The 23,895-nt window shown below is 55.8% G+C and overlaps 3 protein-coding genes across 5 annotated transcripts; all 3 read left to right on the top strand.

Annotated features, from left to right (window-relative positions):
* EIF3D (eukaryotic translation initiation factor 3 subunit D) lies at nucleotides 1-6,705 on the top strand. 2 transcript variants are annotated; one of them, XM_068665337.1, is made up of 15 exons: nucleotides 1-154; nucleotides 383-517; nucleotides 770-815; nucleotides 1,155-1,291; nucleotides 1,413-1,498; nucleotides 2,007-2,079; nucleotides 2,211-2,323; nucleotides 2,544-2,676; nucleotides 2,833-2,980; nucleotides 3,223-3,353; nucleotides 3,851-3,936; nucleotides 4,105-4,234; nucleotides 4,525-4,667; nucleotides 5,547-5,827; nucleotides 6,608-6,705. In XM_068665337.1, the coding sequence occupies exons 2-15, from the start codon at nucleotides 395-397 to the stop codon at nucleotides 6,619-6,621; spliced, it is 1,644 nt and encodes a 547-aa protein (XP_068521438.1). In that variant the 5' UTR covers nucleotides 1-154; nucleotides 383-394; the 3' UTR covers nucleotides 6,622-6,705. The 2 variants fall into 2 exon arrangements, with proteins under 2 accessions (XP_068521438.1, XP_068521434.1); XM_068665333.1 differs by having other exon boundaries at nucleotides 2,208-2,323.
* A 144-nt stretch (nucleotides 6,706-6,849) lies between these two features.
* Nucleotides 6,850-14,293, top strand: FOXRED2 (FAD dependent oxidoreductase domain containing 2). Of its 2 annotated transcripts, XM_068665326.1 has the most exons (9): nucleotides 6,850-6,982; nucleotides 7,195-7,722; nucleotides 9,210-9,461; nucleotides 10,098-10,367; nucleotides 10,832-10,998; nucleotides 11,665-11,830; nucleotides 12,335-12,576; nucleotides 12,896-13,066; nucleotides 13,305-14,293. In XM_068665326.1, exons 2-9 carry the CDS (start codon nucleotides 7,208-7,210, stop codon nucleotides 13,553-13,555), a joined length of 2,034 nt encoding a protein of 677 aa, XP_068521427.1. In that variant the 5' UTR covers nucleotides 6,850-6,982; nucleotides 7,195-7,207; the 3' UTR covers nucleotides 13,556-14,293. The 2 variants fall into 2 exon arrangements, with proteins under 2 accessions (XP_068521427.1, XP_068521426.1); XM_068665325.1 differs by lacking the exon at nucleotides 6,850-6,982 and having other exon boundaries at nucleotides 7,014-7,722.
* Nucleotides 14,294-14,493: 200 nt separating this feature from the next.
* Nucleotides 14,494-20,834, top strand: TXN2 (thioredoxin 2). Its single transcript, XM_068665346.1, has 4 exons — nucleotides 14,494-14,650; nucleotides 14,757-14,917; nucleotides 15,934-16,057; nucleotides 20,190-20,834. Exons 2-4 carry the CDS (start codon nucleotides 14,757-14,759, stop codon nucleotides 20,304-20,306), a joined length of 402 nt encoding a protein of 133 aa, XP_068521447.1. The 5' UTR covers nucleotides 14,494-14,650; the 3' UTR covers nucleotides 20,307-20,834.
* Nucleotides 20,835-23,895: the final 3,061 nt, after the last annotated feature.

Genomic DNA, 23,895 nt, shown 5'->3' with positions numbered 1-23,895 from the left:
CTCCCACCCCCCTCCACCCGCCACCTCCCGCGCTTTACGGCAGCCGCGCTCTCCTCCCTCCCCCGTTTTGCGACAGTCGTGTGGCGATGACGCGCTGAGGGCGGGCCGGGCGCCTCTTCGCCCGCCGCCATCCGCCGACATCGGGGCCGCGCAGGTCAGGGGGGCGCCGGGGCCGCCCCAAAACCCCTCAGGGACCCCCCCAAAACCCTACCGGGACCCTCCCGAAACTCTCCTGGGACCCCCCCCGTGGTCACCGGGACCCCCCCAGCCCCGCCCCGGCCCCGCTGCTGGTTCCGGTGGGCCGGGCCCCAGCCCCTCCCCGGGCCCTTCCCGTCAGGGCCCGGTAGCTGAGGGGGTTTCTTCGCTGTTTGTTCCCTCGCAGGAGGTGTGAGCCATGGCCAAGTTCGTGACCCCCGTGATCCAGGACAACCCGTCCGGCTGGGGGCCATGTGCCGTGCCCGAGCAGTTCAGGGACATGCCCTACCAGCCCTTCAGCAAAGGAGACCGCCTGGGGAAGGTACCGGCATCGTTTTATGGGACATTATGGGCACCGTGCACCCCCCGATAGCCCTCCCTGCACGCTGCTGGCCTGCCTCGCGTTGTGCTGTGGCTGCTCCATGGTTTCTGCCAGTTGGAGCAAACGCAAACTGTTCGTAAGGCTGGCAGGCAGGGCTGGGAGTTGTTGCTTCTGCTGCTTGAAGTCCTGCATATATAAAATCAGAGAAACATCATGTTAATACTTATTCTGACTCTTTCTGTTTGTCCTCAGGTGGCTGATTGGACAGGAGCCACGTATCAGGATAAGAGATACACAAGTACGTGCTGTCCGGTGGCTGCCCCTCTCGCTTATTTTATGCAAAGCTTCCTTCCAACGTCATTCCTGCTTTCATGTTCCGCACCGGCTCTGTAGTGGCTTCCTGCACGCCTCAGCAAAAGAGGCTCCTTAAATTCAGGAGCATGTCTCACCGCTGGGAGAGCTCCATGGGACTCTCCCTGTCCTCAGGGTTTTCTTAGGGGTTTGTTCTACCTCGTGGCGTAAGTCAGGAACCCCACTTCACTTGAGTGAAGGCTGTTGGAAGGAATTTCAGGGGGTTGGAGTGTGAGTTTTTTTTTTCCTAGAAGCTCGGAAGCAAGATGATGTTCTTTATTTCCAGACAAGTACTCGTCGCAGTTCGGTGGCGGGAGTCAGTATGCGTATTTCCACGAGGAGGATGAGACGAGCTTCCAGCTGGTGGACACAGCCCGCACGCAGAAAACTGCGTACCAGAGGAATCGTATGCGATTTGCACAGGTAATGCTTCTTTTCAGAAACAGCTTCAAAGGAGAGGCTGAGCGAGACAGAATTACTTTGTCACTGAAACATCTTTTTTTTTATTATTACTTATTTTTATTTTTTCCCTGCGTTTCCACAGAGGAACCTGCGGAGAGACAAGGACCGTCGGAACATGCTGCAGTTCAGCATGCAGACGCTGCCAAAGAGTGCCAAGCAGAAGGAGAGGTGAGGGCCTCAGATACGAGCATTCTGTACTCGTGTTGGGAGTGTGCGAATGTGTTGTCGACAAATTGGTTTAGTTACTGCAACGGAATCCACCAGAGCTAACAGCAAAAAAGAATTTTGGGGTATTTCCAGTCCAGTGTTTCACTGGCGTGACTGGTAGTTATAAGCATGGGTTTCAAGCAGGAGAATCCTTAGGAGAATCTCCCAAGAATTCAGGAGAAATTTTGAATTGAATTTGGAAGGTAAACGTGACAATTTAAAGCAGGTTGTGCCCTTTCTGAAAACTGTGTTGTAGTCTTTAAGGATAAAAATACGTGGAGTGTTCAGAGTGAAGAACAGCTTTGGGTGCCTCGGGCATTTTGATCACCAGAATGCTCAGCAAATGTGTCAGTGGCTTGGTGCCTAAAAGCCTCGTTCCTCTGGTGGTAATTTGGAAGTGTAGGAGTCATTGTGGCATGTAGGAACCGAGAAATTGTCTTCATGGCTTTTCACGTATTTATCACTTCAGAGATCGTCTGCGTCTACAAAAGAAGTTTCAGAAGCAGTTTGGAGTGAGGCAGAAATGGGACCAAAAATCACAGGTAAACTAGCTAGTTCTGACTCCCTGTGATGGCTTCGTTTCTCTGCTGTGCTCGTGGGGGAACTTCTCCTGCAGCAATCCTGATGTGCTGTGGCTGTTTCTCTCTCTGTTTCGCCTCTGGCCGCACAGCAGAAGCCTCGTGACTCCTCTGTGGAAGTGCGCAGTGACTGGGAGGTGAAGGAGGAGATGGATTTCCCTCGGCTGATGAAGATGCGCTACCTGGAGGTGTCAGAGCCGCAGGACATGTGAGTTCCGAAAGCAGCCAGGGGTGTGCTTCCTGAAATGACCCCATTTTTGGAAAGCAGGAGGGTGGGGGCCTTCTAGCGTAATCCCATTGTTCCCCATGAGGTACCCAGAGTGGGGAGTGGTAATGGAACACCCAACCATCCCCTCAGTCCTGTGTGGGTTGTGGGGAGGTGGTATTTGTGCGAGGGTATCGAGGTGGTCCTCCTTTTCTCTCTGCAGAGAGTGCTGCGGAGCCCTAGAATACTACGACAAAGCCTTTGACCGCATTACAACAAGGAACGAGAAGCTGCTGAGGAGCATTAAGCGCATCTTCCATACCGTCACCACTACTGATGACCCAGTTATCCGAAAGGTACGCTCACTGGTTCGCCAAACCCAGTGTAGCTTCCCAAGCATGGGAGAAGGAATTCATGACCTGGTTTGCCAGCACTTCTGATCCTGGCTGGAAAAGGGAAGGGGATGTTGGTTGGTGTTGCTTAAATACAGAGTTTTCCTTCTGTACCCGTAGCTGGCCAAGACCCAAGGGAATGTGTTTGCCACGGATGCCATCCTGGCCACACTGATGAGCTGCACTCGCTCTGTGTACTCCTGGGACATCATCGTCCAGAGAGTTGGATCCAAGCTGTTCTTTGACAAGAGGGACAATTCAGATTTTGGTAAGGAAAAGTCCTGAAAAAAAAATCTTTTATGGTAGTCTCACCTTTCTTTAAGCTTTTTTTTTTATCACTATTATTGATTTTGTATCTGTGTCCAAACTGAGACACCTGGAACAACCTGATTGCTGCAGTACATTGCGGACCTTTCAGTACTGATCTGCTTTAGTGTGGGGCTAGAAACTCCTCAAAGCAGAGGTGGTTACTCCCCTAATACAATTGTTTTTGACTGGTTTTCTTCCCAGACCTCCTGACAGTGAGTGAAACAGCTAACGAACCACCGCAGGAAGAGGGCAACTCCTTTAATTCTCCCCGCAACCTTGCCATGGAAGCCACCTACATCAACCATAACTTCTCCCAGCAGTGTCTGAGGATGGTAAGGCCAAGCAGCCCTGGGTAGTAGGGGCTGTGTGGTGCAGAGTCTGAAGAAGAGACTTTATTCAGACTTCTTTAATAAAGCAGTTTAGTACTAAAGTGTTATAATTGGCAAAGATATTTTACATTGATGTTATTTCAGTTTTTGAAAGAGGTGGGATTACTTACGGTGAGCAGCACAACTTTTTTTGTGGAAAGATTTTCACCTTTATCCCCCACAGAAGAAATCCCACTCCCATTGGTGAAGGAGGCAGGCTTCTGAGTACAATAATTAAAGCAGAAATGCCAACAGAAGTAATGTTTACAGCAAAGTGTTGTGGAGATAAGCATTCTCACCAGCTGCCTTAATTTTTTAGTGTTTTTCTATGTAGGGGAAGTTTAGTTAGTGTGGCTATAATACCATAATTACCCAACAGGAGAGCTCTTGTGTTTGTTTTTTGGTTTTGTTTTTCTTCTTGTTTCCATCCCCTAATTAAACCCTTCTGATTTCTTTCACAGGGAAAGGAGAAATACAAGTTTCCCAACCCAAACCCTTTTGTGGAGGATGACATGGATAAAAATGAAGTGGCTTCTGTTGCGTATAGGTATGTGAATTTCTCTCTCCCAGCTTTGGTGAGGATGCAGGATGTCGGTGTGGTTTGCAGGCAAAACTAGACAGAAATAGTAAACAGAGGGTGAAAGGATTTTGCTGAATTTTTGTATCTGGAAGAGAAAGAGGCTGAGAAATAACCGGCTGGATTGCGTGTTTGCAGGTACCGAAGGTGGAAGCTGGGAGACGACATCGACCTCATCGTCCGCTGTGAGCACGACGGAGTGATGACGGGAGCGAACGGAGAGGTGTCGTTCATCAACATCAAAACACTGAACGAGTGGGATTCCAGGGTGAGGAAGAACGAGATCCCAAAGCTAGCTCTAACTGCTTCACTGCTGCCTGACACCCCAGGTACAGCAGGCAAGATGAGACAAACATCTGGTGGTGCCCCCTGGGTTGTTACCTTCCATCAAAGACATTTTGGTGGGCTGATAACTCTCCCCCAGGTGCAAGGTAGTTGGTTTGAACCCTATCCTTGTCCCCAGGTGTTGTGTGCTGTAGTCAGCGTGTTCCAGTGCTGCCCTCACAAACTCTTCCCTCCCAAAAAATCCTCCTAACCAAGTTTTGCTTCTCCCCTTAGTACTGCAACGGAGTAGACTGGCGCCAGAAGCTTGACTCGCAGAGAGGAGCCGTGATTGCCACGGAGCTGAAAAACAACAGCTACAAATTAGCCCGCTGGACGTGCTGCGCGCTGCTGGCTGGATCGGAGTACCTTAAACTCGGGTAAGGCAGCGTTTCCACCCCAAACATCTTCCAGGTGCGTTTTCCATGATTGAACGTGGTGTGTTTCACGGTGAAGCATCGGTAGAATGTAAGCAATCATCAAATTGCCTCACAGTTTGAGCAGCAGTGGGGGAAGCTCGCAGTAACAGTGCTACCGGTGCCCCAGGCTTTAAAATGAGCTGCTTCTCCTCAAAATCTGCTTGATGTGCCCTCCGCTGCGGCTGACCTTCGGAGCCCTCCTGTCTGTGACAGGCAGGCAGCCTCCGCCGCTCCCAGCCTGTTTGCTCAGATCACCCACGAGGGAAATAAAACGCAGCGGCCGCGCTACCTGTCAGGGGCTTGATTGAAATCCTCGGTGCAGCGCTGCTGAGAAATTGGGTGGAGAGGAGGTATCAGCGCAGCCCGTTCGGAGCTGTCAGCTTAAAACCAGTCAAGAACGTGCCCCGTTATTGATGGCCCGAATGAACCGCTTGCTGTGCTGGCTTCTGCCACTCATCCACTTTCCCAGGCACCCCGGTCTGAGCGCTTTTTGGGTGGTTTCTTCGCGCAGCACCAGCAGAGAGCTCCTAGCTGGGACTCCCAGCAGTAGGTTTCACCACAGATGATGTGGCTGATAATTAGTTTTCCAGAAAAAAATAATAATTAATTATTCTTTTGTACTGTCCCGTCGGATTTGGGCTAGCGGAAGGATTCCAGGTAAGCTTGTGATGGGGAAAGCTTGTAGCCAGGAGCTCCTCTTAGCTCTTAGCGCCCCAGGATGAGGATGGCTCTTCCTGCTCAGCCCAGAGAAGAAAACCAACCCCCTCGTTCTGCTTTCCTTGCTGGTGGTCTTCTGGGGGCTGGAATTCAGAATTCATCCCCTGCTGCTCCCGTCTCTAGGTACGTGTCCCGGTACCACGTGAAGGACTCTGCCCGCCACGTGATCCTGGGCACGCAGCAGTTCAAGCCCAATGAGTTCGCCAGCCAGATCAACCTGAGCATCGAGAACGCCTGGGGCATCCTGCGCTGCGTCATCGACATCTGCATGAAGCTGGACGAGGGCAAGTACCTCATCCTCAAGGACCCCAACAAGCAGGTGATCCGCATCTACAGCCTGCCTGACGGCACCTTCAGCTCGGATGAGGACGAGGAGGATGAGGAGGAGGAGGAGGAGGAGGAAGGTTTGTAGCATGCTTACGGTGGTTTAGGCTTTCAAAGGGTGTACCCACCGCCCGGGAGGAAGAGGGTAACGTACGGTAAGGATGGGATTTGACTGTGGGATGGTGGTGAGAGGAACGGGGCTGGGGCGTGGTGGAGAAAAAGGGGGAGCTGAAGGTTGGAACAGAAAACCTGGGGAGTGAAAAGCTGAGAAAAAGCGCAGGGGGGGTGCCTGGTGGGTGCTGGGGGGGGAGACTAAGCACAGGGCCTGAGGAGTGTGTGGGTGAAGCTTGCTACAGAGCCTCGATCAGCACCGCAGGGATTTGGGGTGATGTTAATTCGTTCCAGCCACCAGCAGGCACTGAATTTACTGGCATTGGGGCTTTTTTTTTAAGCTGGGATTTCAGAAGTAGGAGTGACAGCAACCTGCTGCCCGTACAGCGCGTGGCTGCCACCTGTGCGCAAGCTGCCTGCGTGAACGCGTGGCTGCTGCTGCTGCTCTTATAGGGCTGGCGGCGATCCCTGACAGGGGCTCTGCGGGCGCTTTTTGGGAGCAGCTGCCCTCGGCCTCCCCAAATTGTAGGAAACCAGCGTGCAGCTGCTTCTCTTTGGGCTGTAGCACTGCCCAGCCCCTTACCTCTTTTATTAGAGCAGTGTTAGGCTGCTGCTAACGGTGTATTGCTGACAGGTGGGGTTTGGGGGGCTGTGGGGCAGGAGCTGCCCCGTTCCCTGCAGCCTTTTTGGGGTCGGGGTTTGCTTCCTGCCCTCCCCCCGCCTCATTTCTCCCTTCCCTTCCCTTCCAGAGGAGGAGAGCTGAGCGGGGCTGCGCGGGGAGGCTTCTCCTTCACCCCAGGAGCTGGCTGCGGGGCGCAAGGCCCGGAATAAAGTCACTTTGCTCTGCGCCAGCCTCCTGTCGTCTGTCATCGTGTGTCGTCGACCCCACACACACCCTTCCCTACCCCCCCCTTCATGCGGGCGCCTGTCCCTTTAAGAGCCCCTCCCCGCCCCTCGGCCACGTGGTTGGCGGCGCGCGGCGGCGCCCTGCTGCCGGCGGCGGGAAGCGGCAGCGGGGTCACGTGACGCCGGCCGGCGGAGGCTCCCGCGCGCGCGGCGGGGCCCGGCGCGCGCTTCCCCCCCCCCCTCCCCCTCCCCTTCGTGGCGAGCGGCGCGCGCTGCAGGTGAGGGGGGGGGGGGGGAGGGAGGGGGACCAGGTGTGGCGGGCGGCGGCCACGCCCCGCACGCTATTGGACGGGGGGCAGCAGCGCCGCCTCCCTATTGGCTAACGGCCGGCCGGGGGGCGGGGCCTGGCGGGGCGAGGCGCTGAGGGGAGGTGGCGGCGCCATCTTGGCCCCATCCCCTCCCGGCGACGCTCCCGCTCCTCTCCCCACAGCGGCCGCCCCGCCATGGCTCCCGGCGCCTTCCTGCGCCTCCTTCTCGCTGTCGGTGCCCTCAGCGCGGCTCCCGGCGCCGCTTTTATCTACCACGACTACTGCGTGCTGGGGGCCGGCCCCTCGGGGCTGCAGGCGGCCTATTTCCTGCAGCGGGCCGGCCGCGACTACCTCGTCTTCGAGCGCAGCCACGCGCCCGGCAGCTTCTTCGCCATCTACCCCCGGCACCGCAAGCTGATCAGCATCAACAAGCGCTACACCGGGAAGGCGAACGGCGAGTTCAACCTGCGCCACGACTGGAACTCGCTCCTCAGCCACGACCCCCGGCTGCTCTTCCGCCGCTACTCCCGCCAGTTCTTCCCCCACGCCGACGCCATGGTGCGCTACCTGGAGGACTTCGCCGCCCTGCTGGAGCTGAGGGTGCAGTATGACACGGCCATCGTCCACGTCACGCTGGACAAGGATCCGCAGGCCTGGAACGGCCACTACTTTGTCCTGACGGACCAGAACAGGCAGCACTACAAATGCAGGTAGTGGGCAAACCGTGGGCTGGCCACGCAGCTTTCCACACATATTCTTAAATTAACAGCTTCATAGAACAAATTGAAGCTGGAGAGACCTTTAAAGATCGCTTTCTCCACTCCCGTTACTCAAAGCTGATCCAGCTCTAGCAGGTTGTTCAAAGCCTTGCCCAGTTGAGGTATAAACAGCTCCGAGAGTGGAGATCTCCCAGCCCTTCCCCACCATCGTGGTGGAAAAACATTTCACAGGGTTCAGTGGGGTGGGAGGGGGAAGTAACAGCTCCTGGGGAGGCGTTGCAATGTTATGTGTCAGGTACCTGCGAGCTGGCAGGGCAGACAGGAGCTGGCTGCCATTGCCGTGATTTCCATGCCGGATGCGTAAGCTGGTGTGAATCGGTGCTGCGATGCCTAACCTCAGTTAACCCGCATGTGTTTAGAAAAAAAAAAAAAAAAAACAGAGTTTAGAAGCACACCCCGGTTAGCTGAAGCCTTTAGCTGGCACAGAACCAGCGGGAGGAAACGGGGGAACAGTGGGGTTGCCACGAGAGAGGGAGCGGACCGCGAGAAATCACAGACAAGGTTCCTGCAGATCCCCGAATCACCCTTCCCCGTGTCATGCTCACACACACCCCGCGCTGTTACTCGACTGCATTCTTCAAAACCATCTACGAGTTACTCATGTGAACATACGGAGCGGGTTTCTCAGCTCTCCTGAGAGCCCCAGCTCTACGCCAGCAGGTCGTGCTGGCTGGCAGGCGGAGGGGCGCTGGCTGGCAGGCTCGGAGGGGACCGAATGCGGTGTCGGACACCCACGCAGCGTGAGGGAGTTCCTCGCGGGAGCTGTGTAAGCAAGGCTGGGACGGCAGGCGCTGCTGCGAGCCTCAGCTGCCTGCTGCTTCTTTCGAAGTTGCGAAGTTTTCCTTGATATTTAAGCAAAAGCTCTTAGGGAAGGATATAAAAGGATTACCGTATTTGCTTTTCCTGTTAACGGTTCAAGTTGTGAATTTTTATGAATAGGAGTTGTAGTTTAAGATGTTGAAACCATTTTCCATCCCTCTTAAGAAAGGCTTTTGTTCCATTCTATGAAAACGCAGCACGTGTTTTAAATCAAAGTAATTTTTAATGCGGCCTGTCACCAACCTGTGAAACGCATCCGCAGTATCCTCACATCCACTGATAACTGAGGGAGATTAGGGGACAAGTACAGTTTACACATGCTTCATCCACACTTATTTTTGCCATACATAATGACATCAGGAGTCCCCTTTGGTGGCCTAATGCCAAGGAAGGTGGGAGTGGGTCGTAAGGTGGGGCTGGGGAGAGGTTTTGGGAGAGGTTTCTCTGAAAACCAGAGCATATGTAGCACCGATCGACCTTGTCAGCCGACTCAGCGTGACCGGAGGGGACGCATCCCTAGCGGTAGGAGCAGTGGGATGGAAAGGCGGCCTGATTTCCTCCAGTTCCCGTGTTCCCTAATGCCGGCCCTCTTTTTGCAGCGTTTTGCTGGTGGCCACTGGCACGTGGGTCCCCAACGTGGTGAACTTCCCCGGTTCCGAGTACGTGGAGGGTTATGAGACGGTGTCCATCAACCCGGAGGATTTTGCTGGCCAGACTGTGCTGATCTTGGGCCGGGGCAACTCGGCCTTTGAGACGGCAGAGAACATCCTGGGCGTCACGAATTTCATCCACATGGTGAGCCGGTCCCGCGTGCGCCTCTCCTGGGCCACGCACTACGTCGGGGATCTGAGGTAGGAAGCTGCTCTTCTTCTTCTTCCTGCTGGAGCTGGAATATGCACAAATGAGAGCGGCTGCATGCCCAGGAGGCTCAGCAGTTTTTGGGATTTGCTGAGGGAACGTGGGGCCTTTTACCTTTAGGTCCTGGGTTTAAAGCAACCCAGGCTGTTGCTGTTGAACACAGGAGCTTTACAAGAGCTCTTCAAGGCTGGCGTGAAACAGGAAAGAGTTCCTGTGGAATTTGCATCACTGAGAAGTGCTCCTCCTGAGTTGTTCCCCTGCTTGCAATCTCAGAAGAGAGCTCAGATGTTGCGTGCCTCACACAAGGGCAGCGCTGTGATCAGAGATTAAGCCTGGGGCTCGGCAGACCCGCGTGTGGTTAATTGCTCTGCTGCCGACTCCTGGGCTGACAGCGAGCGCGCTCTGTGCCTCTCCACCCCATCGTTCAGCGAGGCAAATAGCGCTGCTGCAGCCAGGGAACGCGGTGAGAATTAGGGCATTAATGAGCACACGAATGGCTCACAGGGGTGAGGGACGAGGGATAAACCTCTCCTGGTAAACTTGTCCCGTTCCCAGGAGCTGACCCCAAGCCTCGGGTCCCACCTCTCCGTCCTTCTTGTAGCTTTTCTTCCCTTCCCCTTTCATCGTAGAGCAATTAACAACGGCCTGCTGGACACGTACCAGCTGAAATCTCTGGATGGGCTTCTGGAGGGGGACCTGGAAGATCTGGCCATCGTCAAGGACAAGAAGGGGAAGCTGCACATCACGCTGCGGTTCTACCTGGAGAACAGGAACACGAGTGCAGGCGTCGACTCCGTCACCCTCCCCCAGGACGAGCTGGATAATTTTGCTACCCGCGCACCTTACGACCGTGTCATCCGCTGCCTGGGCTGGAAGTTTGACTTCTCCATCTACAACAGGTGAGGGCCGAGCAGGGCCTGGGGGAAACGGGTATTTGTAGCAAAAAATAATGAAGGGCCTGACCTGGGAGGGGAGGGAAGGGCACAGTTGGCCGATGCTGAAAAAGTTTGTGCCTGCACAGCTCAACCTGCTGACCTGCCAGGTCACCTGGAGAAGGGCAGAAGTTTTGGGGTGAGGATGGGCAGCTCCTGCAGCAAGGTTTTGTCTGCTTTTTTGTCCTGAGGATGCAACCTGTACTCCAGGCTGTACAGGCTGGAATTTGATGGTGGCCACAGCTAGCTGGAGATGAACCCCTGCCTTCTGGAAGGTCCTTGGTGATGTTATGCACTTGGGAGACTCGTGAATCCCCCGGAAGGCAGTGGGGACCCGAAGCACTCTTGTTGTGTCTTCAGTATCAGAAACCCTTTTGATTTTTCCACCCCTGCCCTTCCTGACAGCCTGCTCTTTCTCTTTTGCACGTCAGATCTCTTCGAATGATGCCGGGAGGAGGGAACAAAAACAAATACCCTCAGATCAAACCCAGCTACGAGTCCAGAGGCACGCGGGGGCTTTTTGTTCTCGGTACCGCTAGCCACTCCATCGACTTCAGGAAATCCGCCGGGGGCTTCATCCACGGCTTCCGCTACACAAGTGAGTGCTGGGGTGTGCAGAAGGGCAGAGGCTGGGGGCCGCCGCTCCCTTGGAAGGAACAATTCAGAGCTCGCTGCTGGAAAGGGATGACCCTGAATCCTCGGCTGGCAGCAGGAATAACAAAACGCAGCCAAGCTGCAGCTGCACAGGGGAGGGGAGGCCGTGGAAGTGACTCAGGGTCATATCTGAAGCCTGTGGTTGTCTGTCTTTGTTTTGTCTTGTACTTTTGCTGCCCATTGTCTCTCAGTTGCGTAACAATAGATTTCTGCCTGCCAAACACTCAGCCTGGTGACAGGCTGTGGGTGAGAGGGCCGCGCTGCGGAGCTAAAACCCGGCAGCTTGAGCAGGCGGGCGAATTTCAGTGTCTGTGTGTGCGTCCTTCCCCTGCAAGGCCTGCTCAAGAGTAAAAAAAAAAAAAAAAAAAAAAACGTCCCCAGGGACCCCTCTCCCCCTCACCAACCGCTCAGCACCGCATCAGCTTTCCGAGGGCATCTCCACTGCAGTTAGCAGCGGGCTGGGTGGCAGATCCTGCGCACAGACGAGCTCGTTAGCTTCTTTATCACATCCTGCTACAATCCGTGTGCAACAGAACGATGAGATTTTTTTTTTTTAACACCTAAGCCTGGATTTTTAACCAACCCGTCTTTGTTTTCCTTAATGCCTCAGCTCGCGCAGTCCACCGCCTGTTGGAGAACCGCCACCACGGCGTCCCCTGGCCGTCCGCGCTCCGCCCAGTGACACAGCTCACCACTGCCATCATCAAGCGGGTGAACGAGGCCTCGGGCCTCTACCAGATGTTCGGTGTCCTGGCTGACGTCGTCCTGCTGAGAGAGTGAGTGAGAGAGCGAGCAATTAGTCCCAGCGCTGCGCTCCATCGTCCCCTTCCTTTCTTCCTTTTCCTTCTCTGTCACTGCCCCTGGTGCCACCACGCAAATCGCTGTATTGCTGCCTGAGGACATTGCCATCCCATAGGCAGACCTCAAAAAACCTGTACCACTTGGCCCCTGCACCCAATTCTGCCAATTATTTCCTTCTCTTGAAGGGCTGAAACAGCCCTGCTGGGCTCGGAGCTGTAGTACTCCAACTGTCCCCTCAAGTTTTCCTTGAGCAGTGCTGATAGAGGGATCCCAGAGTCTGGGGACATAAAGGAGTTTTGTAACAACAAATGCAGCCTTCCTAAGCCCTACATCAAGTCCAGCCCAGATCTGTAGCTACCAAAATAACTGCTAGCTGCTGATGGCTTTTTGGCCTTAGCCTCGATCAGCTGCAGGGGTGTTGGATCCCGCTTGGCTTTTCTCTGGCTGAAAAATCTTACGGTTGTGGTTGCGATTCCTAGGAATGCCACGGCCTTTGAATACCTGGAGGAGTACCCGGTGGGAATCCTGGCTGAGCTGGAAACGCAGACGGGGAGGAACGCTCCCGAGGGACTCTTCGTCATCCTGATGGAGTACGGGAGGAACTTCTCGGGGGCTGACAAGGATGTCTTCTACTACAACCGAGCTGTGGGAGAGGCGCAGCACGCCTGGCAGTCCAACTTCTTGCATCCCGTGATTTACTACTACAAACGCCTCCCGACAGGTGAGCGTTTCAGCCTCTGTGGGTACTGAAGCTTCACCTCCGGAAAGATCAGCTCAGGGTGCAGCTTGACCTGCGAGGAGAAAGCAGCTTGGGCATGGTTCAGCCTGATGGGCAGTCCCTTCCCGAGTGAAATGATGGCAAACGCTGCTGTGGCAGGGCTCCTCGGGACAGAGCTAGCAGGGGGGGACTGCAAATGTAAGAGTAAGGTAGGGATCAGGAGGTCAGGGCAAAAACTGCACCCGCTGTCATGGCTGCTCGCTGCTCCCCCTTTTTAATTCCATTTTGATTCCGAGAGGTTCTCTCAATGGTCTCTTGGCAGAGCGCGAGATGAAACTTCGGCCCCCAGACTGGCCTCTCCCCCGCCCGGCTGCCATCCACCACATCGTGGAGGATTTTCTCACCGACTGGACGGCCCCGAACGCCCACATCCTGCCGCTCAGGCGTTTCTTGGAGAACTGCCTCGGCACCGACCTGCGCAGTTTCTTCGCAGGTAATTCGAGCCTCGGGCTGAAGCGGAGGAGGGACGTGAGGGACATGGGACAGGAGCGAGCTCTTCTGCAAATAACTGAGAGCTCCCTGCGATGCGCTGGCGCTCTCACAGTCGGGCACACCTCTCTGATGCGCTCCCTGGTCAGCAAAAAGTGCTGCTTCCCAAACGCCTTCGGGAATTGTTCCCTCCAGGGTCTCTCTGGCAAGTCTGATATATTTTTTTCTGCTCTCCCTGGCAGAATCCTGTTTCCTCTTCGCCCTCACCCGCCAGAAGCTGCCTCCCTTCTGCCAGCAGGGCTACGCGAGGACGCAAGGACTCACAGGGAGCGAGAGGCTGCGGCGCCACGCGGTGGCGGCCGGCCTGCTGGAGGATTTTGCTGCCGCGGACTTCTCAGGGGACGAACTCCCCGGTGGGGACCAGCTGCTGAAGGACCACGGCGGCCCCGTCCGCCCACTACAGCACCTCCTCAACACCAAGGACGAGCTCTAACAATTCTCAGGCCACACAGAAACCCATGGGTGCTGTTGTGACAACTCTGTAACGGAGATCTCGGCCAGGACTCTCCCCTCTTCCTGCACCTCTTCCATCCCCATCCCTTTTTCCACCGTCCACGAGTTGCCAAAGACCTGCCCCGATCTTGCTGTTACAGAAAGGACCGAGGTGCTCCCAGGGACAAGGCAAGGCCTGAAATCCAGCGGTGCTGAGGCGCCCGCTTTGGCCTTGCAGTGCTCGGAGTTGCCTGAAGGTGGTGGTTATATCCTAGGCCAGCATCTGCAGCGCCATCCAGAGGTCCAAAAGGGAGATTTTAGGGACATTTGGGTGACTTAAACTGTCACCTCCCTCTGGTGAGGTGACTTGTTCGTGTCCTGTGTGAGCCTGCGCTGCTCCCTGGATGCTGTTTGTACTTCGAGATCTGTTCGTGTACTGAATCCAGAGTGGTTCTCTGGGCAAACTGCACGGGATTTTTGCTGCCTCTGAGTTAGGGCAGTGCTGGAGGTGGGCACAGAGGGGTGCTGGGTTTTCACTAAGCCTGGCTGGGATCATTTCTCATTTCCAGGAGAGCACTACAAGAGACCCTTCACCCTGCAAGGCTGAGCAGCCTGCCTCCGGTCCTAGGGCAGAGAGACTCATACTGAGCGTGGCCCTGCTGTCCGAACTTTTTTCTTATATGGTACCAAACACCCTAAAAGTTCCCCCCGTGTTTTATAAAGCATGTCCAACACCCCTCCTCTTTGCACTGCGTCCTGACAAGAAACTTCCAGCTGCACTTTGGTGACAAAATGCTTGTCCTCTTTCTTTCTCTCCCTTCCGCTCACCCCAAAACCCCTCTCCCAAGGGCTGCCCGGGTGGTGGGCTGCGCTTTTACGCTCCTGTGTTACCGGAGGGGCTCCAGGCGGGGCCGGTCCCCTAAATCCCAATAAATTTCGGGCTTGCGAGGGGAAGGTACTCCACGCTCCGCCCCGAGCCGGCGGCTGGGCATGACCGACAGCAGCAGCAGCCACTGAGAGCCCGAAAGCGGCGCGGGGGAGGCTCCATCCGCAGAACCGGCCGGAAGCCGCTCGGGGCACCTGCGGGCAGGGCGAGGTGCGGGGCTGCGGTCGCGATAGGCAGCGGGGTCGCGATCGGGGAGGGGTTCGCGAGCGGCCCCCTCCACCCTCACGCCCCTTTCTTCTTCTTCTTCTCCCCGCAGATGGCGCAGAGGTTGGCGCTCCGCCGGCTGCTGGCCGTGCCCACCAGGGCCTTGGGCACCTCCGCGGGTCGCCCCAGCGCCTTCAACGTGCAGGACGGCGGCGACTTCCAGGAGCGGGTGGTCAACAGCGCCAAGCCCGTCGTGGTGGACTTCCACGCGCAGTAAGTGGCCGGCAGCGCCCAGCCGCGGGGCCCTTCATCCAACAGGGCCTCCTGTAACGCCCTTCAGCGCTCCTCGGGGCTAAATGCCACCCTAAAAAGACACCGAGTGACGTTAACGCTCGTTTGGGACCTTCCCAAAGGTTCACGCTGCGTCTTTGGAGCTGTAGCACCCCGGGGGCTGTTGAGCCAGAGCTCTTGACAGCCTCATGGTACCAGCAGCGACGTTTCTGGTCAATAAAACTGTTGTTATGCTCCTGCCAGTTAAAATATTCCTGCACGTTATCCACTGGAGTAACAATACTGTTTATATTGTGTGTTTTTTCAAGTGTTTTCATGGTCCTGTAGTGCTGTCGTATGAGCTGTGGCTGATTCAGGCTACAGAGCAGCCCCAAAACAGCTGCTGAGCAGAGCAGACTGACAAACCAAAACCAACATCAACTGGGGGACATCAAGGAAGAAGAGGACAAATAATGGAAAGCCTGAAAGCGAACATGGAGGGAGGCACAAAACTTAACAGAGCTTATATTTCACATTAAAAGGGCCCTCAGAGCCTTAACTTGAATTTTGCTTGGTCTGGGGGAGTTCACAACTCCCTAACCAGCACATTTAGGCACAGTGCTGTTTTCCCCATATGTGGCCTTGCAAAATCTGTCCTGGCTGCCGTGTTCTTGCTTTAAACAGCTGCTACGTCTGCAATTTTCGCAGCTAACCCTGCAGTAAGTACGCAGGCAAGTCTACGACAATCAGCACGAGCTGATAGGTGTGCAGGTGGCTGCCCCACACCTGACAGCGACACTTGCACCACGGCAGCGTTGTGGTCATCTGGGTCACAGTCCAGCACGTGAACAGGGCAGGGACGAGCGGTTGAGCAGCAGAAAAAGAGGACAGCCCGGGCTGCGGGAGCTGGTTAATGTTTATGCTCGGTGTTTGGTGCCAGCAGTGTCCTGTAACTGGGCTTAAGAGAGGGAAAAGGGTGGTAAAGGTGCTGGCCTCTCACGCCTGCTCTTTCTCCGTAGGTGGTGCGGTCCCTGCAAGATCCTAGGCCCCCGGTTAGAGAAGATGGTGGCCAAGCAGGAGGGGAAGGTGGTGATGGCCAAAGTGGACATTGACGATCACACAGACCTTGCCATCGAGTACGAGGTAGGAGCTGGGCCAGCACAGGCTCGCCGGTGGTGGTAGCCCACAGCAGGGCCCTCTCCAGGGAGAGGTGCCTGCACTGCAGCAGCCTGGGCAGGGAGGGGAAGCCCAGGGCTGCTGCTTGCCTCTTCCTGGTCTGTTGGGTCACTCAGCAGTGGGTGGATTTCACTGCGTGCTCCTCCTCCAGCTCTGCTGCTTGTATTCGGCGTCCCCACCTCCAAATCTGCAGAAATCTGCAAGAAGGATGGCATGCAGGCAGGTTTTGGATATCTCCAGCGGAGGAGACCCCACAACTGGAAAGAGATGGGCTCCATCATCTCAACACCCTCCCCTCAGATACTTACACGCCTTGAGGAGATGTCCCCTTGGTCTTCTCTCCTCCAGCCTAAGCAGGCCCAGCTCTCTCAGCCTGTCCTCTGGTCCTCTCATCATCTTGGTAGCCCTCTGTGCCCCCTCCAGGAGTCCCGTGCAGCGTTTTACTGCGTGCCTGGGCTGCTCAGGCGTAGGGCAGGGACACGAAGTAACAAGCCCCAGGCTGTTGCACTCCTTGACACAGTTCTCCGGGCAGCCAGCCCGTCCTCTCTTTCCCTCCCTCGCTGAGGATTTCTTGCTGGTGGCAGCGTCCTGGCCTTAAGCTGCGTCACAAGGGGACGGCGTGGGCTTTGTTTGGACAAGTGGAAGGCAGCTCGGAGTCTGTGATTCCCCCTGCTCCAAACCCTAACCCAAACCCTGCCATGCTGGGAGGAGGAAGAGGCCGAAGCAGCTCATTCCTTCCTGCTCCTTCCCAGGGAGAACTTTCTGCCTGCGCTGTGGCGGAGCGTCCGCCCGCCTGCTGCCTGCAAATGGCACTTGCAGCTTCCACGGGCTGAGCACGAGAGCCTCCCATGCTTTTTTTAGGAGGTGGCGTGCTCTCAGGCATGCCAGGGCCGAGGGGGTGAGTGCTGGCTCACTGGCAGGGCTGCGTGCTGCGAGCCTGAGGGCTCTGCAGCTCGAGGGTTGAAAAAGAGGCTGAAAGCTCCTTCGTTCCTCAAGTGTGATTGCCAACCACGTGCACATCCACTTTATTTGCAGGGTCTGGTTTGGTCTTCATCGTTTGGGGCATCTTGTTCAAGGCAGAGGCTTGGTTCGTGCACTGGGCACGTGCTCGGTCTTGCTGGGAAGTTGCCAGCTGAGGAGATGGGAGCAGAAGAGCTGATGGGAAGGCCTTGGGGCGAGATCCAAGAGGAACCAGAGGTGGTATTTGGAAAAGATCAGGGAATCCAGAGGGATTTTTATTTTTTTTTTAAGGCCTTCCCATCTGAGATTGGATATCTGCAGGCTGAGAAGGATTTTGTTTGGGGCTTCCCATGTCCGTGTTACCCTCACAGATCCTCCCCTCGCTGCCAGGAAGCCTCCTTCCATCCGTGCCTATTCCCTGCCACGTGCGTGGCCCCCAGTTCGCACAGCGTCATCTCCCGCGGGCTCCTCAGCCTGGGGACAGGACAGAGCCCCCGGGAGGAGCTGAGGAATGCCTCTGCATGCCTTCACGCCTGCTTCTCCCTGCCCTTGGCTCCAAACAATTGGGCTAGCACGAAGCCCAGACGTGTTTCCTGCAACCAGAAAAATCCGGGCACCCTCCTCCATCTGCTTAGCGCGGCACAGAAGTTCTTTCTTTGAGTTTTCCTCCTGTCCAGCGCCCTTCTTCGCCAGCTGCGGCCTTTTGCTGCTGCCGCAGCCTGCTCTTGACCTCGAGCCTCGAGAGCAGGAAGGGAGGAGGACTTCTGTTTAATTTGCTTTCTCTGGAAATTCCTTAAAATCGTTTTTTTTTTGTTGTTTTTTTTTTTTGCCTTGGCCCATTGCCCGTGCCCCTTGGGAAAGGGCAGCCCCTGCTGCTGCTGCTGCTGCGGGTGGGCACGGGAGCCGTGGGCAGCCCCGAAGAGCTGATGGGCACGGGGACATCGCTCGTGGACAGAGCTCGTCCCTGTTAACGCCTCGTTCCCGAAGCTGGGTGAAATCCTTCCCCCGTCGGTGCCCAGGGTGGTGCAGAAGCCCCAGTTTCGGATGGGAGAGAATTCCCCGAATGCGAGTGCTGCCGGGAATAGGCTGCATGGCTGCTTCTGTTTGTTTATCTGCTTGGTGAGTGCTGATCAAAAGCAGCCTGGCTATTTCCTCCACAAATGCTTTGAAGTAAGAGGAGGGTTTATTTAGGTTCAGTGCAGACTGGACATAAGAAAGAAATCTAAACTTTCCCTTCTAGAAATTCCCAAGACATCTGCTTCGCAAGCAGCACACCCAAGAACCTCAGGATTCCCTCCCTGCCACACAAAGGGGAGCTGAGGCCCGCTCACAGCTTCCAAATTCGAGGTCTAACACTGCCGTTGGGCTTTTCTCCTGGAGGCTGCTGGCTTTTTCTGTGACTTCTGAAAGCGCCGAGCCGGGCCCTGCTGCTGCCCCCTGGCACGCTGCCCCCTGCACGGATGTTTTGCCCAACTCGGGGGCGCGTGGGAGGAGATGGAGGGAGCAAGTGCGCGTGAAGTGAGCCCAGTAACTCGTGTTTTTTTTTTGTCTAGTCCACCTTAGTGCTTCGAAGAGCCATCTGGACCTCTCCCAGCCCTTACTGGGGTGATGTTTAGCATTGCTGGTTGGATACTCTATTTTTTAGGAAGGAGCTGGGGTGACCGTGCTTGTTACTAACCCACTCTGCAAACCAGGGGGAGGCTCAGCAGAGCATTGCCCATCAGGGAGAGGAGGAGAGCAGTGAAATGCCGTGCTGGTGTGTCCTTTCTCACCCCTAAAACCCTAAAGGAACATGTCTTGAGCTCCATCAGCACCTCTGGGGCCTGAGTTTTCGGGGCCTGAATGTTTGAGCTCTGCTCCATCCGGTCACTAGGAGGAGCTGAAGAACCTGCGGCACGGTGGCAGCAGCCCCGGCGCTCCCATCCCTTTCGGATCCGACTGCACAAAAGCCCCCCGAGGCCAGACTGCAGGAACAGCGCTGGGCCGGGAAGGGAAGAACAAAATGTCCCTTTCATCTCTGCCTCCTGCTGGGAGGAAAGCCAGACCTCTGGAGGGTTTCCTGCAGGAAGGATTTGCGAGCGTGGCAGATCCTTGCTGGCAGCGGGGCCGGGACAGCTGGGAGCACGCGGGGGGAAGGCCGTGCAGGCTGGCAGATGGGCAGCAAGCGAGATAAGAACAGGACATGTTCCGGGGGGAGAGGCTTTGCAGAGATAAGAGCACCAGAGCTGAGGGTGGTCGTGCCAGCTGCCTGCTCAGCAGCACGCGGGATCAGATCTCTGAGCTCTGATGGCTCCTCCTCGTGATCGCATCTACGAGGTTTCTTCTGTCGCTGTACCCCCAGCAAGTCCCTGAGGAGCGTCGTCATTTCCACTGCTGTTCTCTCCAATAATTCCCAGCAATTTTTGTTTTGGACCAGGAAAATAGCATCCAGAGCGGTGCAGCTGCCTGCAGGCACTGCCTAGAGGGACTTCTCTTCCTACCCGATCATCGGGAATCCAGCTCAACAGCTAAAAGCTTAGGCAGAAAAGGAAAAGATGGGTTGGAGTTATTGTTACTCTGGTCGGCCAGAGCAGGATGTCTGCCTGCTCGGTGATGGGTGGGGAGCCCTGCTCTAGCTCCTGTCCTGTTTGGAGAAGAACGTGGCTCCAGTCTGGTACTGCCCTGGCCATAAAATGTCTAAAGATCATCGTGTGTGAGAGGTAGCCTGATAAAAGACTGGGTTTGTTTGCTTGTGGTAGGATAAGAAGGAAAGAGAAGCAGAATTTGTACTGGAGAGGAGAAAAAGCTTTGCCTTTTCTTTTTATGTTAGGCTTGGTTTTGCCTTTTAAATTGTGTTACTTGTAGGGGATGTGTCAGCTTTGAGCAGCATGGGATCAGCTCCTTCACCTGCAGGTAGGGCCCTCGAAGCTGCTTCCGAACTGATGCCCTCAGCTTCCAAAAGCCAAGTCCCTGGAATTCGGAAGCAAAGCTTCAGCTAAGAGAAAGCTTTCAGTCCCTTGTTAGCCATCACTGTCTCACTGTCCCCAGGAGCAGGGTAATTCGGGGAGGCACAGCCATAGAGCTCCATTTGGGATGTGGGTGAAGCTGTGCCCCTCACAGACTCTCCTTATGCACACCTCTGTGTTTCTCTTGCCCCCAGGTGTCGGCAGTGCCAACCGTGCTGGCCATGAAGAACGGAGACGTTGTGGATAAGTTTGTGGGGATAAAGGACGAGGATCAGCTGGAAGCATTCCTCAAGAAACTCATCGGAGCCTGAAGTCAAAGGGTGGCCGTACCTCTGCCTCCGGCTGTGTCCGTGCTGCGTGTTCCTTGCCTGGCAGAGCTGAGGGGCACGTGGGCTGCCTGCCTCGTACAGCCTGGGGTTTTCTTTAGTTTGGGGGTTTTTAGGAGATGGACAGTGTTGTAACCCTTCCTTCCTGCTCCCCCCTTCTGTGTGTGGAGGAGCAGGGCTGCTTTTTCTCAAAACGGGGAATGTGGCTGGGATGAGGAGCCTGCGTTTATCAGCAAAGAGACGACTGTAGACAACTATCTGCCCTGGGTGGGTTTGTTTAAAGTTGGGAATGCCTCTGCCTTGTCTGTGAAACCCGTGTTTTTGTCCCGCTGTCCTCACGTCCCTGGGACTGGTACAAATGCTCTGCAAATCCTCAGGCTCCTCTCAGAATTTTATAAGAGAAAATCGAAGTATTTTATGGTTCTCCTTTTTTTTTTTTTTTGTAGGTCTGTAACAAAGAGAACTTTATTGTCACTTCTGTTTAGCTGGAGAATAAAAGTTGATTCTCTGAAATCGCAGGGAAGTCCCTCGTCTGTCCAGAGGGGTGAGAGGCAGTACCAGCAGGGCAGTGGCTGGTTCCTAATGATGAGCTGGGACAGAGCAGGTTACAACTTGATCCCTACTAAAAGGTAACGTTCCGAAAAGCAACCAAGTGGGTTCCTTTCACAGGGCTTGCAGTGCTGCTCCCGTGTCCCGATGGTAATTGCTCCGACCTTTAGACTAAGGTGGCAGCTGTGTGCCCGTCTCATAAACAGCCCTCATTCTTTCCCAGCTTTTCCTCCCCACGTTCACCTGATCACAGTCCAGCTGAATTCTGCACGCTTCCAGTTTTCCTTGGCAGTGCCCTGCTCCCAGCGGCCGAGTACGAGATTGGGGCTGGTGCCCGCTGCGACGCTTAACTTCATGCGTGAGCACACTGTACGTGCCTAATAACCATGTAAGACCTGTGTGTGTTTTTATTTTTTTCCCTTCCTAGCTTCTGTTTCCCTCAATCAGCCTTGGCTCTGCTCCATTTCGCCTCCCTGGCACAGGTCATTAGGTATTTTTTTTTATTATTATTTTTTTTTTGCCCTGCACCTTCTCAGGAACGAGCTGTGACCTTTTAAGGAGCGAGGAAGCGGCGCTCCAAGCCCCACGCGTCCCGCCGCAGGCGTCGCCCTTCCCACCTGCTCTCACCGGCCCGGGCCCCCCGAGGTGGGCTGCCTTCCCGGCGGGGCTGAGCTCACAGCCTGGCACACCGCCCGCTGATGTCACTTGGATGTAATTTGTAAAGCAGTGAGCGAGGAGAAACGGTATTCGGCTGCTGGCCCGCTCCCGTTTCGGGCCAAGCAATTCGCCCTGCACCTCGGTGTTGCTGGCTGCTCTGTAAACACTTCTAGGAAAGACCGTCTCCCCTTCCCTGCGTGTGCAGGAAAAGTTAGGGGAACAGCGTCACATACCCAACAATAGCCAACTTTTATGCTTCACCATCCCACAGAACAGGAAAAAACACGGTGACTTTGCATTGTGCGTTGAAGAGACAGTATAAATTAGCTATTTTATCACTTCCTGCTGGGGAAAAGTGGAGTTAACGAGCTGGTCAGCTATTAAAGTGCCGGCCTGCTTTAGGGTGCATTATGTGAAAGGCACAACTGTTTATATGAGATAAACACTGGAGACCCACGTACACAGGGAGAAATCCTCCAGAAACTGCTTGGCTGGCAGTGAGGAGGAGGAGGAGGTTGGGGGCACCGTGATGCTTCGCGTGGTTTTCGCCACGGCGCAGGCCTCAAAATGCAGGGATGTTTTCTGCAGCAGGACCCGAATTCAAATCCCTGGCTGGCAACAGCTCAGGAGGCTTGGGGAGGTGCAAGCAGGAAGCACGGCAAGGAGCGTGTTTACGCAGCGGTCAAAAGAGGGGTTGCACAGCAATTTTCATGCCAGCTGAATGTGAGCTTGGTCTTTCCTGAGAGCAGGGAGCCAAGGCAGTAGGTTGGTTCTCAGAAACAGCTGCTTTGTACATGTCAGTGGAGAAAACGTCTCTGTTCTCACTCGGGCAACGATGCTGTTCCTCCCTTTCGGAGTTAAACACATCCAGCATTCCCCCTGGTCTGTTAAACATTTACTCCGTCCTCCCAAGCATTGCAGCAGTGTTCTCTGCTCCTCATGCTCCCAGCTGCTATTTTAGGACCGAGTGGGTGCTTGCTGCCTCCCCAATGGGAGTGAAGCTGAGCTGACCCCGCTGCTCGCTGCCCGGCTGCGCCCTGAACCCACGCGGCCTGGTTGAAGACACCCGGTTCGCAGCAAGCAGAGCTTTTTCATCCCTTTCTGCTGGCTTCCATCGAACCCGAGAGCAGCAGCTGCTGCTTTCCCATTCAGCTCTGTCAGCTGAAGCCTCGTGAGGTGAGAGCTGTGCTGTGCCGAGCCCCCACGATGTTTTGGGAGGGGATGGGAGGCTCAAGTTGCCTGACGTGCAGCACACAGGGGCTGTGAGTGTGGACAGGGCCAGTTATGGCCACATTTGGCTCCAGCTGGCCCCGCAGGCAGTGAATCCCACACCAAAGCAAGCATCGGGCCCATGTCAACAAGAGCAGCGGCTGCTAACGCTGCCCTCAGCAGGGCCGGTTGCCAACCCAGCCTGGCTGCTCTCCACTTTGTTTTTTATCTCCTCCCCCCCCCCTCCCCATTTTTCTCAACTAATTACAGGATTCGCACGGATTTGGCAACTCAGATCTGGCACCCGGGCAGGCCGTTAGCAGCAGTGTTCAGCTCGGCGGCGTTCCGAAGCGTTGCTGAATTGCGCCGAGCACTCGCCGCCGGTTTCAGTTTTCCGCAGGTTGAACTGCAAGTGGCTCGTGGCTTGGCCAGCCGCGATATCTCCGGCAATAAAACCATCAGGCAAAGTACAGCGGGTTCGAGTTCGGGACCTAAATCAAACTAGATCACAGGTGAGACGTCCCGTCCTCCCCGCCTGCCTCTGCAACCCACCCAGGCCCAAGTCCGCCTCCGCTGGCAGGCAGGCATGAGAGTAGGGAGAAGGAAGAGGCAGCAGCGCTTCACCGCGGCCTTTGCGCTCCCTCGTGAGCCTTGTGGTTCCCCCGCCAGCACTTTCCACTCCAAGCATTGCTTGAGCAGAAGCCGGAGGCTGCAGCTGGCTGCCAGGGCGGGGCGTGCTTGGCAGCACCCGGGCCCTGCCTCGGGCTGCGCGCGGGGACAGGGACAGGCGGCTTCATCCCGAGCCCGGGTGTGCTCCAGGGCAGGGAGGAGGTGACAGCAGCAGGGGACACCTGCTGCCAGCAGAAGGGGAGCAGAGCAGGCCTCTTTGCCTGGTGCATCCTCCCTCTCAGCAGACCGAGTGCTTGAGCAACAGAGAAAAAGAGGAAATTTTTGCAGCCAGAGCCCGCAGCAGCTCTGACCCCCTCGGAGCCATCCAGCGGGCACAAAACGCACCAGCGGTGGCGGTGCTTTCCGGAGACCTGCGGCCCGCTGTGCTGCTTCTCGTGTTGGTCTCGTGAAGCACGAGGAGGGCGGCTGAGCCTCGGGGCAGCCACGCTGCAGCCCGCAGGTGCTCGGGGCTCGCTCGGCTCCGGCTCCG

The sequence above is a fragment of the Anas acuta genome, chromosome 1, assembly GCF_963932015.1.
Source record: "Anas acuta chromosome 1, bAnaAcu1.1, whole genome shotgun sequence".
NCBI classification, from domain to species: domain Eukaryota; kingdom Metazoa; phylum Chordata; class Aves; order Anseriformes; family Anatidae; genus Anas; species Anas acuta.
This window is presented reverse-complemented; position numbering and strand designations above follow the sequence as displayed.

Coding starts and splice junctions, on each gene's coding strand:
- TXN2 (XM_068665346.1), top strand. CDS start 14,757: ATGGCGCAGAGGTTGGCGCTCCGCCGGCTGCTGGCCGTGCCCACCAGG. Junction 14,918..15,933: donor GTGGTGGACTTCCACGCGCA/GTAAGTGGCCGG, acceptor CTTTCTCCGTAG/GTGGTGCGGTCCCTGCAAGA. Junction 16,058..20,189: donor ACCTTGCCATCGAGTACGAG/GTAGGAGCTGGG, acceptor TCTTGCCCCCAG/GTGTCGGCAGTGCCAACCGT.
- FOXRED2 (XM_068665326.1), top strand. CDS start 7,208: ATGGCTCCCGGCGCCTTCCTGCGCCTCCTTCTCGCTGTCGGTGCCCTC. Junction 10,368..10,831: donor GACTTCTCCATCTACAACAG/GTGAGGGCCGAG, acceptor TTTGCACGTCAG/ATCTCTTCGAATGATGCCGG. Junction 12,577..12,895: donor CTACAAACGCCTCCCGACAG/GTGAGCGTTTCA, acceptor GTCTCTTGGCAG/AGCGCGAGATGAAACTTCGG.
- EIF3D (XM_068665333.1), top strand. CDS start 395: ATGGCCAAGTTCGTGACCCCCGTGATCCAGGACAACCCGTCCGGCTGG. Junction 2,677..2,832: donor ATGACCCAGTTATCCGAAAG/GTACGCTCACTG, acceptor CTGTACCCGTAG/CTGGCCAAGACCCAAGGGAA. Junction 2,981..3,222: donor GAGGGACAATTCAGATTTTG/GTAAGGAAAAGT, acceptor TTTTCTTCCCAG/ACCTCCTGACAGTGAGTGAA.